Here is a 12,206-nt window from a genome sequence, read left to right on the forward strand (position 1 = left end):
TAAATATTCACAAGACAATCGATTACTTGTTGTTAATCTAAAGGTTTTATTATACAGTGCACAGTTGCCTAAACGAAAAAGAAGCACTTTCCATTGTAATGTGCCAGTCTGAAAAAAAAAAATCTTTTAGGTTTAAAACAAGCTTATGGCTTACAGTATGTCATGGAGCTCTATTTTTAGTTCTGGTCAGTCATGCATGCATTATAATTCTGCACTTCCCAAACAGCATTCTGTCTGCATGGCTATGCATGGCTTTACAGTATACAGTAAATGTCAGATGAATTTGTGTATAATGTATGATGATGGCACTAACAGTCCCTGCTTCCTTACGTTTTAACTATAAAGTGCGTTGCAGTAGGGAACACACTGCTCATCTTGTACAAGGAGATAGATCAGCTGGTGGACTCTTACTGTATGTGAATAGACGGAAGAGGAGGAGGGACTTTGTTAAAGGATGGACATGAACTCAGAAAGTGGACATTTTAAAAAGGATTATCAGCTTTAAAGGTGTTATAGCAAGGGTTCAACTAACTGAACTGTTTGATTTCTATTAAGGAGTCTGTTTTGGTATTTTATATTTGCTTGGGGTGTCATTGCAAACTGTTTTAAAATATTTATTTACTTGAATTTCAGTACATTCCTATGGAAGATCAGTTGTATTCAAACTAACCAGTAAGAATATATACATACAGTATATATATAAAAATCGTTGTTATATAAATACAGAAGTTGAAAGAATGGAGGTTTGACTGGTTTATCATACACTTCTGCTGCTGAACCCTGCCAGGGAGTGTTTTGGGAATTAAATTGCTTGACTGGAGGAAGCGAAGAACAACTCCAATATGGCTTGGATTCCATGTATTTAGATCTGTCCTGCTTTTGAAAGATCACAAGAGGGAAGTCTAAAAGGTATCCAGGGTGCACAGCAACAGAGCACCAACAAAGTGGTATTTTATGCACCATCGAGTAATGTATCTACACATTGATAGATGTAGTTTTCTTCTCATGAGATGAAATAGATTTGACCAATGAAATAGACCCCATATCTCATGAAAGAAAACTGTGCTAGGTTAGAAACAGGCTTAACCTAAGCAACAAAGAGATTCTGCTAAATGGTAGTATACTGTATCTTGGCTACCCAGTCTGTAAATGGTTAAATGTGTTGTTTCTATATTAAAATGTCTTTCCGAGATTCCAATATTTTTCTTCAACCTGCAATATATTCTTTAAATTGATTGTTATTAAAATTCAAATGCTTAGTTTCCATGTCCTGCAGTTGGACAATATAAATCACTGTGATTCAGTCTGTTCTCGAGATGTTTGCCACCAACGTTTCAACACTGTTTTCTTAAAACTGTTTTTTTTTAATGATTCAGTAAACGTACAAGGTTAACTTCATAGGCCGAAGATTGCGGGTTAAAAGGGGAATTTTGACATTTACTTGTTAGAAAGCAGTAAAACAGCCTAGATGCAGCTGTGCCAGTTTGAAATGTATGTTTCCTGAGAGGCTGATATACGTAGGGGGCAGGGGAGGCTGGGGATAACTTTCATCTCCATTGATTCTGCTCAGTGTGGGTTAATGATTAATACAAAGGTGGTAACTGGGACCATAAACTGGCTGCTCTGACTTTGTGTTAATGTCTCCAGTCATTTATAGATGGTAATAGGCCTGGTCTGGCTTTGATTTAATTAGGGTGACATGGGTCAGATGGATAGGGTCTCATTTCCAACTGTAATCTCTGTCCATGATGTGAAGCATCCAGCCATGCCAAGCTTTCCCGATAAAGTTAAATTGGCTGCCATTATTTCACAGGCTGATGACTGTTTTTGTTGTGCAACAAGGTGCTGATTCTTATCTCAGCAATGAATCATACTGGGTGAAATCTCAAGCCTATTGCAAATTCCCTGTTTATTAAAGCAGTACTGTATGTATGAGCTTTATTGAGTGCAAGTACAGCAAGATACTGTTTACGTGTATAATAAGAGGTAATAACACTCTGCCTGTAATACACTTTTTACAAGACAAATTTACACTGAATGTTGTTTTAATCTAGTAACTAATGAATAAATATCAAGAAAACTTGAAAGGGTCCATTTCCCATAGAAACAGCATCCAGATAATTAAGTATAAATCTCTGCGACTGTCTGTTAAATTGACTCTAGGTCACATTTTAGTTTTCAACGGACAGACATCTTTGGCAAGCTCTAGTTGCCTGTGAAGACCTCTTGTTAATGTGATCAGCATTAAGATGCAATCCTCCTATTGAGGTTTTGTCTCAAGAAAAAGGAAAGCAGTACAAACAGCACAGTCCTCAGAGATGAAATGAGCTGTGCCCAGCAAGCAGATTCGCCAGCACACCGTTCAGCGCAAGGATGTATTTTGACAAGACATTTAATGACATTTAGACAGTTTGGTCCCATGTGCTGCACGCAGCAAAAGTGGCAAAAAATCTGATCTATAGAATTTCTCTCTAAGAATTTCACGTGTCACTTGACACCTATTATAACTTAATTAGATCTCTTAGCGGAAATGATTAGAAATTCTGCATTACAAGCATGGCTCCACTCTGAAATAAAAAAATATATATGCATGAGGATACTGTTACAATTACACTGTGAGGATACATTTTAAAGTATGCGGGGAACACTACAAAATAAAAGAGAAGTGAACATCACAAATGGTGATCAGTGATTGTCACTTCTTTTTTATTTTCTAGTGTTCCCCGCATATATTAAAATGTATCCTCGCAGTGTTATGGTGATCATAGTGATAATTGTTTTCTTTATTTGCTGTGTATTCATACAGCTTTGCTTTAGGTTTATTCATTCAAAGCTAAATTTGTTAAATTCCTTTGTAACCTTTGGACACATTTAAAAAAATAAGGTGAAAACCTACTGTGGTAAATACCTCTCTAGAGTACTATGAATTTCTCAGCAATAGACCAAGAAACAGCCACCTCCTCTAATGTGCATTTTAATTCATGGATGCATTCTTACAGTTCATGATAGTCATTTCTCTTTTATATTCGCAAAAACTGAAAACATTAAGTTTTAACAACTAAAATTCTCTATAAATTTTCAACTCCTTGAATGTTATACACGTTCATGTTAAATTTGTTAGGATTTGCGATGTTACAGATGAACAGCACAGTTTTAGAGAGTGATAGAAGCCCTGTCACATGCACACTGATCTTTTTGATTTTTTCAATTATTATTTACTGCTTCTTAATTATGCTGCTAAATTAAACTCCTTGGTTCCAACAGCAGTAAAAAAAAAGGCAGAGATGTTTCTCTTGTTTGTTTAATTCTTCTTGGGCTTGTCTGAGATGAAAATGCCAGGCCTCTTTATTATATTGTAATTATTGCTTAGAGACTTAGAAAAGAGAAATGTAATCTCATTATCGCCATGTTCCACTTCAAGCCTAATAGTCCCTAGTGTGCTTAGTGAAATCCATAATGAATTTGACGTCCTTCCTTTTTTAATCTGTCGGTGCAATACATAGTTCTCATTTAGATTCCATGGACTTTCTACTTGTCAGTAAAAAAATAAAGTAGTGGGAAAGGTATAAAGGGCACAGTGACCTTTTTTTCTTTTTGGCTGGCCACAGATAAATAGCTCTTTCTGCTCTGAGGGATGTTTCTTGAGTGTTTATGAGAACTGTCCCTGCCAGAAACCTTGCCCATGTCTTTAGCATTGCGCTAAATCCATAGATCGAGCTCCAGGTACAGTAGCTAAAGGGTTAAGCAGTTGGTGTGGTGCACTAAGCTTTTTTTTTCTCTTCCCACTGTGTGCTGAATTTTCCCAGGCGAACACCTGCGAATCTGCCCCCAGGGCTACACCTGTTGCACCAGTGAGATGGAGGAGAGTTTGTCCACCCTGAGCCGCCGCGAATTCGAGGGACTAGTGAAGGAGGCCGGCCACTCACTGCAGCTCTCCCTCACCACTCAGTACAAGAGCTTTGATGGTAAGTTTCGCCTGCCAATGTGTCAGTGATCAACCTTCCCCATGAGCACCAGCCTCTTCCTTTTATCCTCCTCATCCTTCTGTCTCCCATAGTTGTGCAAAATCTTTCTTAACCCCTCCCCCCAACTCAACCACCAACATTGTCCTCCCTCTGCACCAGCGTGTAGTATACAGTCTATCATTGAAAATGCCGTGTTGCCAGTATAGGATGAATCTGGCTCGTTCAACACATGTAGTCAGGATACTCTTGGTGAAAAAGGATCTAGCCATCCTGAGAAGATGGGAAAGCACCTCAGTGCCAGGAAAAACTCAACAGTGGAAAAGAGGAAGCTCATAATTCAATTCCACACCCAAGGTCAGTGAGTTATCTTCCATTGCTAATGTTATTTATATGTTTTATTTTATTGCTTTTGCATTTACTGAGTTTTTTAAAGGGAAAACTGGTACAGTTACAGAATTACTTAATGCTGTGTTTCAAGACAACTTTCTTTGTAGTCTATATAAATACCTACAGTACATTTAGGTGAAATTAATAATTTCAAAGCTGTTTCCTTTAATTTTGTAAAAAAAGAAAAGAAAAAGGCCTGAGATTGTGTATAGTTCTCATGCTCAGACTGTCAACTTGTTATATATTTTCAGTGGGAGTCCTATTGTGTAAATGTCTGCTGAGGAGTTGTGTGCCAATTGTGACAATAGTGAAGACTGTTATTGCGTAATATTTTAATGCAGAGAGGCAAGCTTGGAAAAAGAAGAGATTGTGTAAAGAACTGACGTGGAAGCACATACTTATTAATTCTTAGTAAATTTTTTTAAACAATAATAAGACTGTTTTCCTAGCGAAAGTGTGTTTTGTTTTCCTCAGGTGACACCATTCAGGACATTTGTGTTTAGATGCTAAGAGAGTTCCAGATAAAATTTTTTGCTTTTTGCTTTTGAAATTACAGTATTTAATAGCCTTAATGCATACGGACAGTGCAAAGCTTGAACAGAATACTATAAAGATAAAACTCAGTGATCCAGAAAGTAGGCCCTGATAAAGCACATTAAGGTAGGTGAAGCTTCAGCACAGAGCACTGAACATTGATAAAACAGTAGAGTAAATATGGAGTTAAAAAGCATATTTATCATGCTACGCTTTTGCAAGAGAGAGAGATTTTTTGGAACAGCCTGGCATTTCCCTCCGCCACTCTGCCTACAGCTCACTTGTGGGTGTGCTCTTTCGAGAAGTATTGTAATCAAGGACAGCCTGTGTGAATGGTACATCATGGCCCTTTGGCAACACACTAACCCAGGTATAGAAAGGGAGTCCATTTTCCTTTTACTGACAGGAGGCTCCCCACCACACAGGCTGTCGTTAGCCTTCTCATTTAAACCAATTCTTAACTGACAGCTCCCTTTGTGTGTCTTTCTTTCACTATATGTAATAGAATGATGAGAATAATTTTGCAACAATACTATAGACCAGTCTTCTTATGTCAGCTCTGTCAGACCATGTAAGCACCATGTTTTGACACTGAATACTTAAACAGACCTACATATTTTGAGATTGTATGGCCCGAAATTCCTGGTATTGATGATTTTTGTTAACTTTGTGTGTGTTTTTTACCCTGTTGTACATTTCCCTTAAAGAGCAAGAATGAAAAAGGCCCTTGTCATTTGGCAAACATCCTCACTGTTCTGTATAATTACCCAAAGAGCATATAGCATGATAGTACTGGGCAGTTCATTCTTAAATATAGAATTGAAGACTTCAAATTAATGGAAACTGGGTGGAAAAAGTCAAGCGTAAGTCTTAAAGTCTTAGAAATGGTTTATAGCCTCTGATCTTGTATTCTCTGCATTTTACATCTAAATCAATTCACAACTAAACCAAAGTATTAATGTAAAAATGGTAGAGGTACTGTAGTTGCTTATGTAGTCAATGAGTGGTTTACAAATAACATTTTTCTGTTCTATCTAGCTGTTCTAGATAGTCAAACTTTAATAAGGTTTAAGACTTTATTCAACATACAGTACTCTGCAACCTACAGTAGTTCTTTTTGGTATCTTGTTTACTGTGTCTCTTTAAATAAAGTAATGCTTTGTTATTATATGGGCAGATGCACATCATACTTTCAAACACTAGTGTTTCCACTTAATGTTCATTGTTGGGTAATTGAACAAACTTGCTCACTCATTTGTACAAGGGGACAAAATGATCTCTACTGGAAGTTCTTGTGAAGACCTTGAGAAAACTAGCAGTGAAATAATCCAAAGGATGAACTGGGAACTGTATAGAAAGTATCCAAAAACTGAAATTACAGCTTTTGAAATGTGTGGTTGCATACTTTTCTAATGAATATTTTCCATGTGGTGTGGTTGAAAAAAATATTTGGGCATTTCTTAATTGTTACTCTGTAGCTCTGTGGTGCACACTGCTTTCTGCACTTTTCAGGTTTGGCACTGGTTTGGTGCCTGGTGCCCTTAGACCTTGAAGATTTCCATTAACCAGTAGGCTGGAAATTCTTATGTGGCAATGATGAACATTCATGAAATCTTCAGTCTGGTACGGTCACTTACGATTCAGATTGATAAATGTACATTCGTCAAAATTGTTTAAAACTTTGGCATACAAGGTGGCATGTTTTTACAATGAGATGTAATTTCTGATGAAAAGTTATTGATTTGTGTTCTTAGCGGGCTCTGGTAAAACAGGAACATGTTGGTTTGTGGAAGGCTTCTACTAGTACTTTGCAATGTGAAAGGGATTTGAGTTAGTTTGATAACTGTATATTTTTGTTGAATCCAGCTATACAGTAAATGTTGCCGGCAGCTAGGACATGTCATCCACTATCAGGCTGTAGCCCAGCTATGATGAGCTCTGGCTCTCTTGGTTCAAAGTACTTTCTGGTCTTATATTGTAGCTCCACTCAGCTCTCAGGTTCTCTGTTATTTGATTTGATAGGTTTGTACTGTATATTTGAAGAATAAGGTTTACATTCTTGCATGATTTATTTTATTGACTTCTTATTTTCTTTAATTTCTTGCTGCATATTGTATGTTGAAATGTGCACCCACAGAAAACCTATAATGATCCAAAATATAACCTAATCAATTAACCACATGGTCATGTAATTGAAACTTTAAGCCAGGAAAACCTACAACAATTCCTTTTGTCATCTTCCATAATAATTTAAGATAAGCTAGTGCCAGGCCTGTTACTGTACTGTGCGACTGGCCTCTGAACCAAGAACTTTCAAAGTCAGTCATAAATTATATTTTTTCTTGTTTATTATGGTCTTGCAGAGACATTAATATGGAGGACCAGGGTAGAGACTTTGAGGCTCTCTGATTGTAGCAATTAGCAGCAGCCATAATTAGACCGTAAGTGTGTATATCAAGATTTAATTGAGGCCTACAGTCATTAAAAGGGTGTTAATGTGTTTGGGAAGCTGCAGTGTGTAATATAATTATACAAGACCCCTTTCTTCGTAAGTTATAATCATAAACTTAATTTTATATAGCGCCTTTAAAGGTGGCTTCTTAAAGCACTTTACAGGATGACAACAATAATAAATAAGAAGAATACACAAGATAAAACACAATTACAATATATAGAGGAGACCGTGGATGGTGGTACTAAGAAAAGCAGAGGGGTAAAGAATGGAACCAGTTAAGTAAAGGCTTTCCTGAAGAAGAGGGTTTTGAGTCTGGATTTGAAGGAGTTTAGAGACGGTGACTTTCTGATATCCTTAGGGAGAGAGTTCCAGAGCTTGGGGGCAGAACAGGAGAAGGCCCTGTCACCTATAGAATGTAGACGGGCTTGGGGGACAGTAAGGAGGGCAGAATTAGAAGAGTGAAGGTTGCAAGGTGGGGTGTAGGGCGATAATAGTTCAGACAGGTACTAAGGTGCCAAGCCATGCAGAGCCTTATAGGTGAGCATGAGGATTTTAAAGTCTACACAGAATTTGACCGGAAGCCAGTGCAAGGACTCCAGGATAGGAGAAACAAGAAAAGGAGGACAGAACAGAATTTGCAAACCTTGGGTGATCAATTGATCGCCAGTTGCAGAAATTTACAGAGCGTGGGGGGGAAGTGTTGGTCTTCGGAAGTCATTTTCCTTGTCTTATGTATTTTGCCCTTCAAGCTTTGAATAGTTTTATATTTTTTCACCTTACCTGCTGCTGTCACATCTTCCTGTGGTGGCTAAATGCTTTTCCATGCTCTGTTATCTTTGACTATCTGTTTGGATCCTTGACTCCCCATTAATTTTCAGCTCTGTTCTCAGCAGGAACTGTGGTGACACATGAGTATTTGCACCCTTACTTCTTAAATGCAGGCACTTGTCCTAGACTTTGTAACAAGTGCCAGATTCTTGCTCATTTTGCTGTCAGCTGATCTAAACTCTGTAAATACTGTAATATGTAATGAATCAATCTTTGTATCTTTTAATACATAAGACAAGCAAGAAAATATAATGTCCAGGAATATGTCACACTTATACAATACATGGTTAATCATTGTGATCTATTGTGTGCTCAAATTCAAGACTTCCTTGTGATACAGAAAACATTGAACATTACAGAAAGAAACAGCAAGTCATTCATAATTTTTAATGCTGAGCCAATAGACGGAGTTCTATAACAAAAGGCTCACCATAGTATTGGTATACATAATTATACTGGATTTAGTCTGATTGTTCAATTTATGATGGTTAGTGACAAGACAATTCAAGGCATTCCAGTGGAATGCTATATACTGTGCATAGAACAGTAGGATGACTTTCATTATGAGACAAAGCATGATTCATTGTCTTTGCTGTGAAATGTCATCTTTGAGTGAGCAGAGGCAGGAAATGTGACGGCAATGGGATGCTGGCTAGAGAGGGGTGGGACTGCTGCCCATTTCGGGACACTAATGAGGCTGTAATCTGCCACAAGCCCCCATGGCAGGGGAGCATGAAATCAGATTACCGGCTCCCTCAGGCAGGGCGCGCTGCCGGGGAAATGAGCGTTTGACCCTCCCCGACCCCTGAGCAACTGCGGGGTGATCAGCAGGCGTCCTGCGTCAGTGCGTGTTAGGGACAGCGAGCATGCCATGGGAAAAGATGCAGGCAGACAGGCATTCACCCAGATGTATTGGAGAAACAGAGAAATATAGAAGCCTTTTATGCTTGGTTTTGACGCTTTGCTAAAAATGTATACTTTCCTCTAAACGCAGTCAACCTGAAGATGTTCAGCAGAGTCGTTCTTTCTCATTTTAATTTTATAAGCTGTGTGGATATTAGTCTGATTTAAATTTCTCTTGCTTTTTGGAAAGTAAAAAATAGACTTCTGTTACTCTTCTGCATTTCCTATCATGGCAATCAGCAAGTGTCACTGGGGATCACTCTCTTGCTGTACCACTGAAAAAAGAAGTCCATAAATACAGTACCTGTCTCTGTAGGGAATACAGCATTAAAGGAAGATAAGCATTAATCCAAAATAATATTGTATTTAAGAATCTGTTTCTAATCTGTTTTTTTTAGTTTTCTTCACGTACTGTAGGTTCTCCACCTACATACAATTACATATAGTGTACACCACGCAGAAAGAAAATTAAAGGAATACTTTAATTCATCAGCTTTTACTTTATCCATATTATTCTGTTCAGCAACTGGTGCATATACCACCTTAGAATTCTAAGGGACTGTTTTTGAAGATTGTGGTAAGAGGCTCTTCTTCAGCAGGTACTACTGTATCCAAATAGAGCATGTTAGAATTTGAAAAAAAGAGACTTTGTGTGATGACCGTTCTTCTATGCAATTTCTGTGAATGCATTTTAACTCAACTGATAGAATTTACACATGAAGTGACTGCCTGAGCCGGGCTTAAAACAAATTTGAAAGGCTGGTGTGTGCTTTGAAATTATTCCAAAAGGAGGACAGCATGTGATGGAAAAGACTGTGCTATTTAAGCTCTGCTGAGTACCTCCCTAGCTTTTGAAGGCGGGCCAATTTAGTTTTTTACCAAATTGTGAATCAGACAGCCCATACCAAGGAAAAAGGAGGTTCAAGCACATTCCCTGTGGTTTTCACCCAGACCACTGCTGTGGCTTCATGATTTATGGTGCAAGATGAAATCACCGGGTGATGTCATATTTATCCAGCAAAAACAGCCTAGCAACTGGACTGGTTGGGTACACAGAGAAGACTGGCCCAGGCATGAACAACGAGGGATTTGCTTGCCAGACCTGAGCATTCCCAGCTGCGTCTTCACATTTGCTCCTGTTTGTTTTGTATTCCATACCATGGCTGTGGATGTCATTTGGATCTCTTCCTAATGACAATCCAGATTGCTATGGAATTTTAAAAGCATTAAGCACCCCTGGATCAATGTACTGTAGCGCTTCTCACTCAGTTAACGGAAGTGACACATTACAAGGAGAAGGGTAACCGCAAACCTCATTTCTTCATTGAGCAAGCCACCTAGAAGAAAATGTTCAATAATATTGGGATTTGGAATGCCCTTCAAATTGCCATTAGTATCTTTGCTTTTCTAATAAATTGTTCAATTCTGTGGAAAGTACAGGAGCTTTTTAAACAGTAATGGTTGATTTCTATATTATATAGAGAGATAATGGCTGCCATGCCAGTTATAGTTGTCAGGATAACTAATTCTGTACGTTATTGATTTTGTTTCTTCTATAAGATGTGGTCAGCATTATTTCTGCGAGTGGATACTAATTATGAGTTTTTGAAGCTACAAAGTGAAGGCATTTTGGAGTTGTGCTTCTCCGTGCTTATTGCTATCTAAACTGCAGCAAGCTTTCGTGTATCCAGTTTAGTTTTTCTTGAAGGAGTACAAGCCTTAGTCTTGTTATCCAGACTGCAATCGGCTCACTAGGTGAACCAAACTAACAGTGGTTTCCAAGGTACTGATCCCAAGAGAACAGGCTTTATCTCAGTTGTTCAATGCTTAGCCTTTCTGGGCATCTTATTACAAGTTGATGTTGCAGCACAGAGCACTAAACCAAGCATAAAGGATTTTGTTTTCTTCTGTGCCAGCAGGAAACCAGAGCCCAATGTGCCACTGGGTCCTATGCCAACCTAGTCAGCTAAGCACAGCTGCATAGTTCTTCATTCTTGATGCTGCCCATTCTTGGACACAAACCTGCTTTCTGCCTGTTTTCACTTAAAAATGCCTACATCCTTCTACTCTGTTACCATATGCCTTTGGTTATTGCGGTTTTGTCTCCCTATTCAGTTGTTCTCTCAGCCGAAGCAGTGAAGTTTGCAGAGAATCCATTGAGACTCCTGAGATTATCATTTGACCTATGTGTTAATAATTGAATTGAGTTAAACACTACAGTCACACAAGCAGGAGCAGCTACAGACAGGCCTCGTGCACATCTGGCACAGTTTAGTTGATGGGTGTGGGCCTGATTTAAGTGTAGGGTATTACTTTTCTATGATGCATTTTTAGAACTAAGCTCTGCATTGCCTATCACACAAAGATCGAATACTTGATGGACAAGCTCCCTGATGTAACCTCTGTCCAAGGATTAGGGGTTCATTGAGGGCATGAATGAAGTATATTACCATGGAATTCTGGAAAGATCAATTTGGGTTGTATCTGTTCTGGAAGTATACTGTACATCAATGATATGTTTGCATTGTGGGTCTGGCTCTGTCTTTGCCAAGGTTATTGCACAACATTTCTTTATTTCCCCTGTGTAACTCTGGGGTTCCTTGTGGATAGCCTAATGTTCACAATGAGGATATTGCTCCTTAACTCTTTTTTATCTCATTCAGTTCAAGATATTTTCAAAGTATTCACATGAGTAAATCGTGTGAGTGCATTCTCATTAGGCCATCTCCTAGCCCCCTAGATGCTCTTATTCATTTTATTTTGTTTTGGGGACTTTAGGTACACTATACAGTAGTTTTCCTTTCCCATACTCTGCACCCTAATTGGAAAACTTTGCTCCAAGAATCCACTTGATTAAGGACAGTGTTCACCCAGAATCAAGATCTAATCTGTAGTAATGGTTCCACGTGTGGTCTCAGGTAATTGTAAATGAAATAGTTTTTTATTGATTTTTATTTCCCTGCCACAGTTTCTGAGTACGCTTTAATTCAACGGAACTGCTTCAGCACGAAGAACGCAGAGAATTAGATTTTCCTGGAAAGAGTTACATGGATGAGACAGATACTGTATATAATGTCCCTTATAATGGCCACTGAATTTACTAGGCCATCGGATCAAAAATGATGACCAAAGTA

The 12,206-nt window shown here is 38.4% G+C and overlaps 1 protein-coding gene across 2 annotated transcripts in view; it reads left to right on the top strand.

Moving 5' to 3' along the window:
* The window catches only part of gpc1a (glypican 1a), an 87,822-nt gene that overhangs the window by 38,690 nt on the left and 36,926 nt on the right, over nucleotides 1-12,206 (top strand). For both annotated transcript variants that reach the window (XM_006637749.3, XM_015361140.2), the window contains exon 2: nucleotides 3,807-3,965. In XM_006637749.3, the coding sequence (XP_006637812.1) occupies nucleotides 3,807-3,965 (159 nt within the window). The remainder of the gene's footprint in view (nucleotides 1-3,806; nucleotides 3,966-12,206) is intronic.

The sequence above is a fragment of the Lepisosteus oculatus genome, chromosome 13, assembly GCF_040954835.1.
Source record: "Lepisosteus oculatus isolate fLepOcu1 chromosome 13, fLepOcu1.hap2, whole genome shotgun sequence".
In the NCBI taxonomy this organism is placed as follows: domain Eukaryota; kingdom Metazoa; phylum Chordata; class Actinopteri; order Semionotiformes; family Lepisosteidae; genus Lepisosteus; species Lepisosteus oculatus.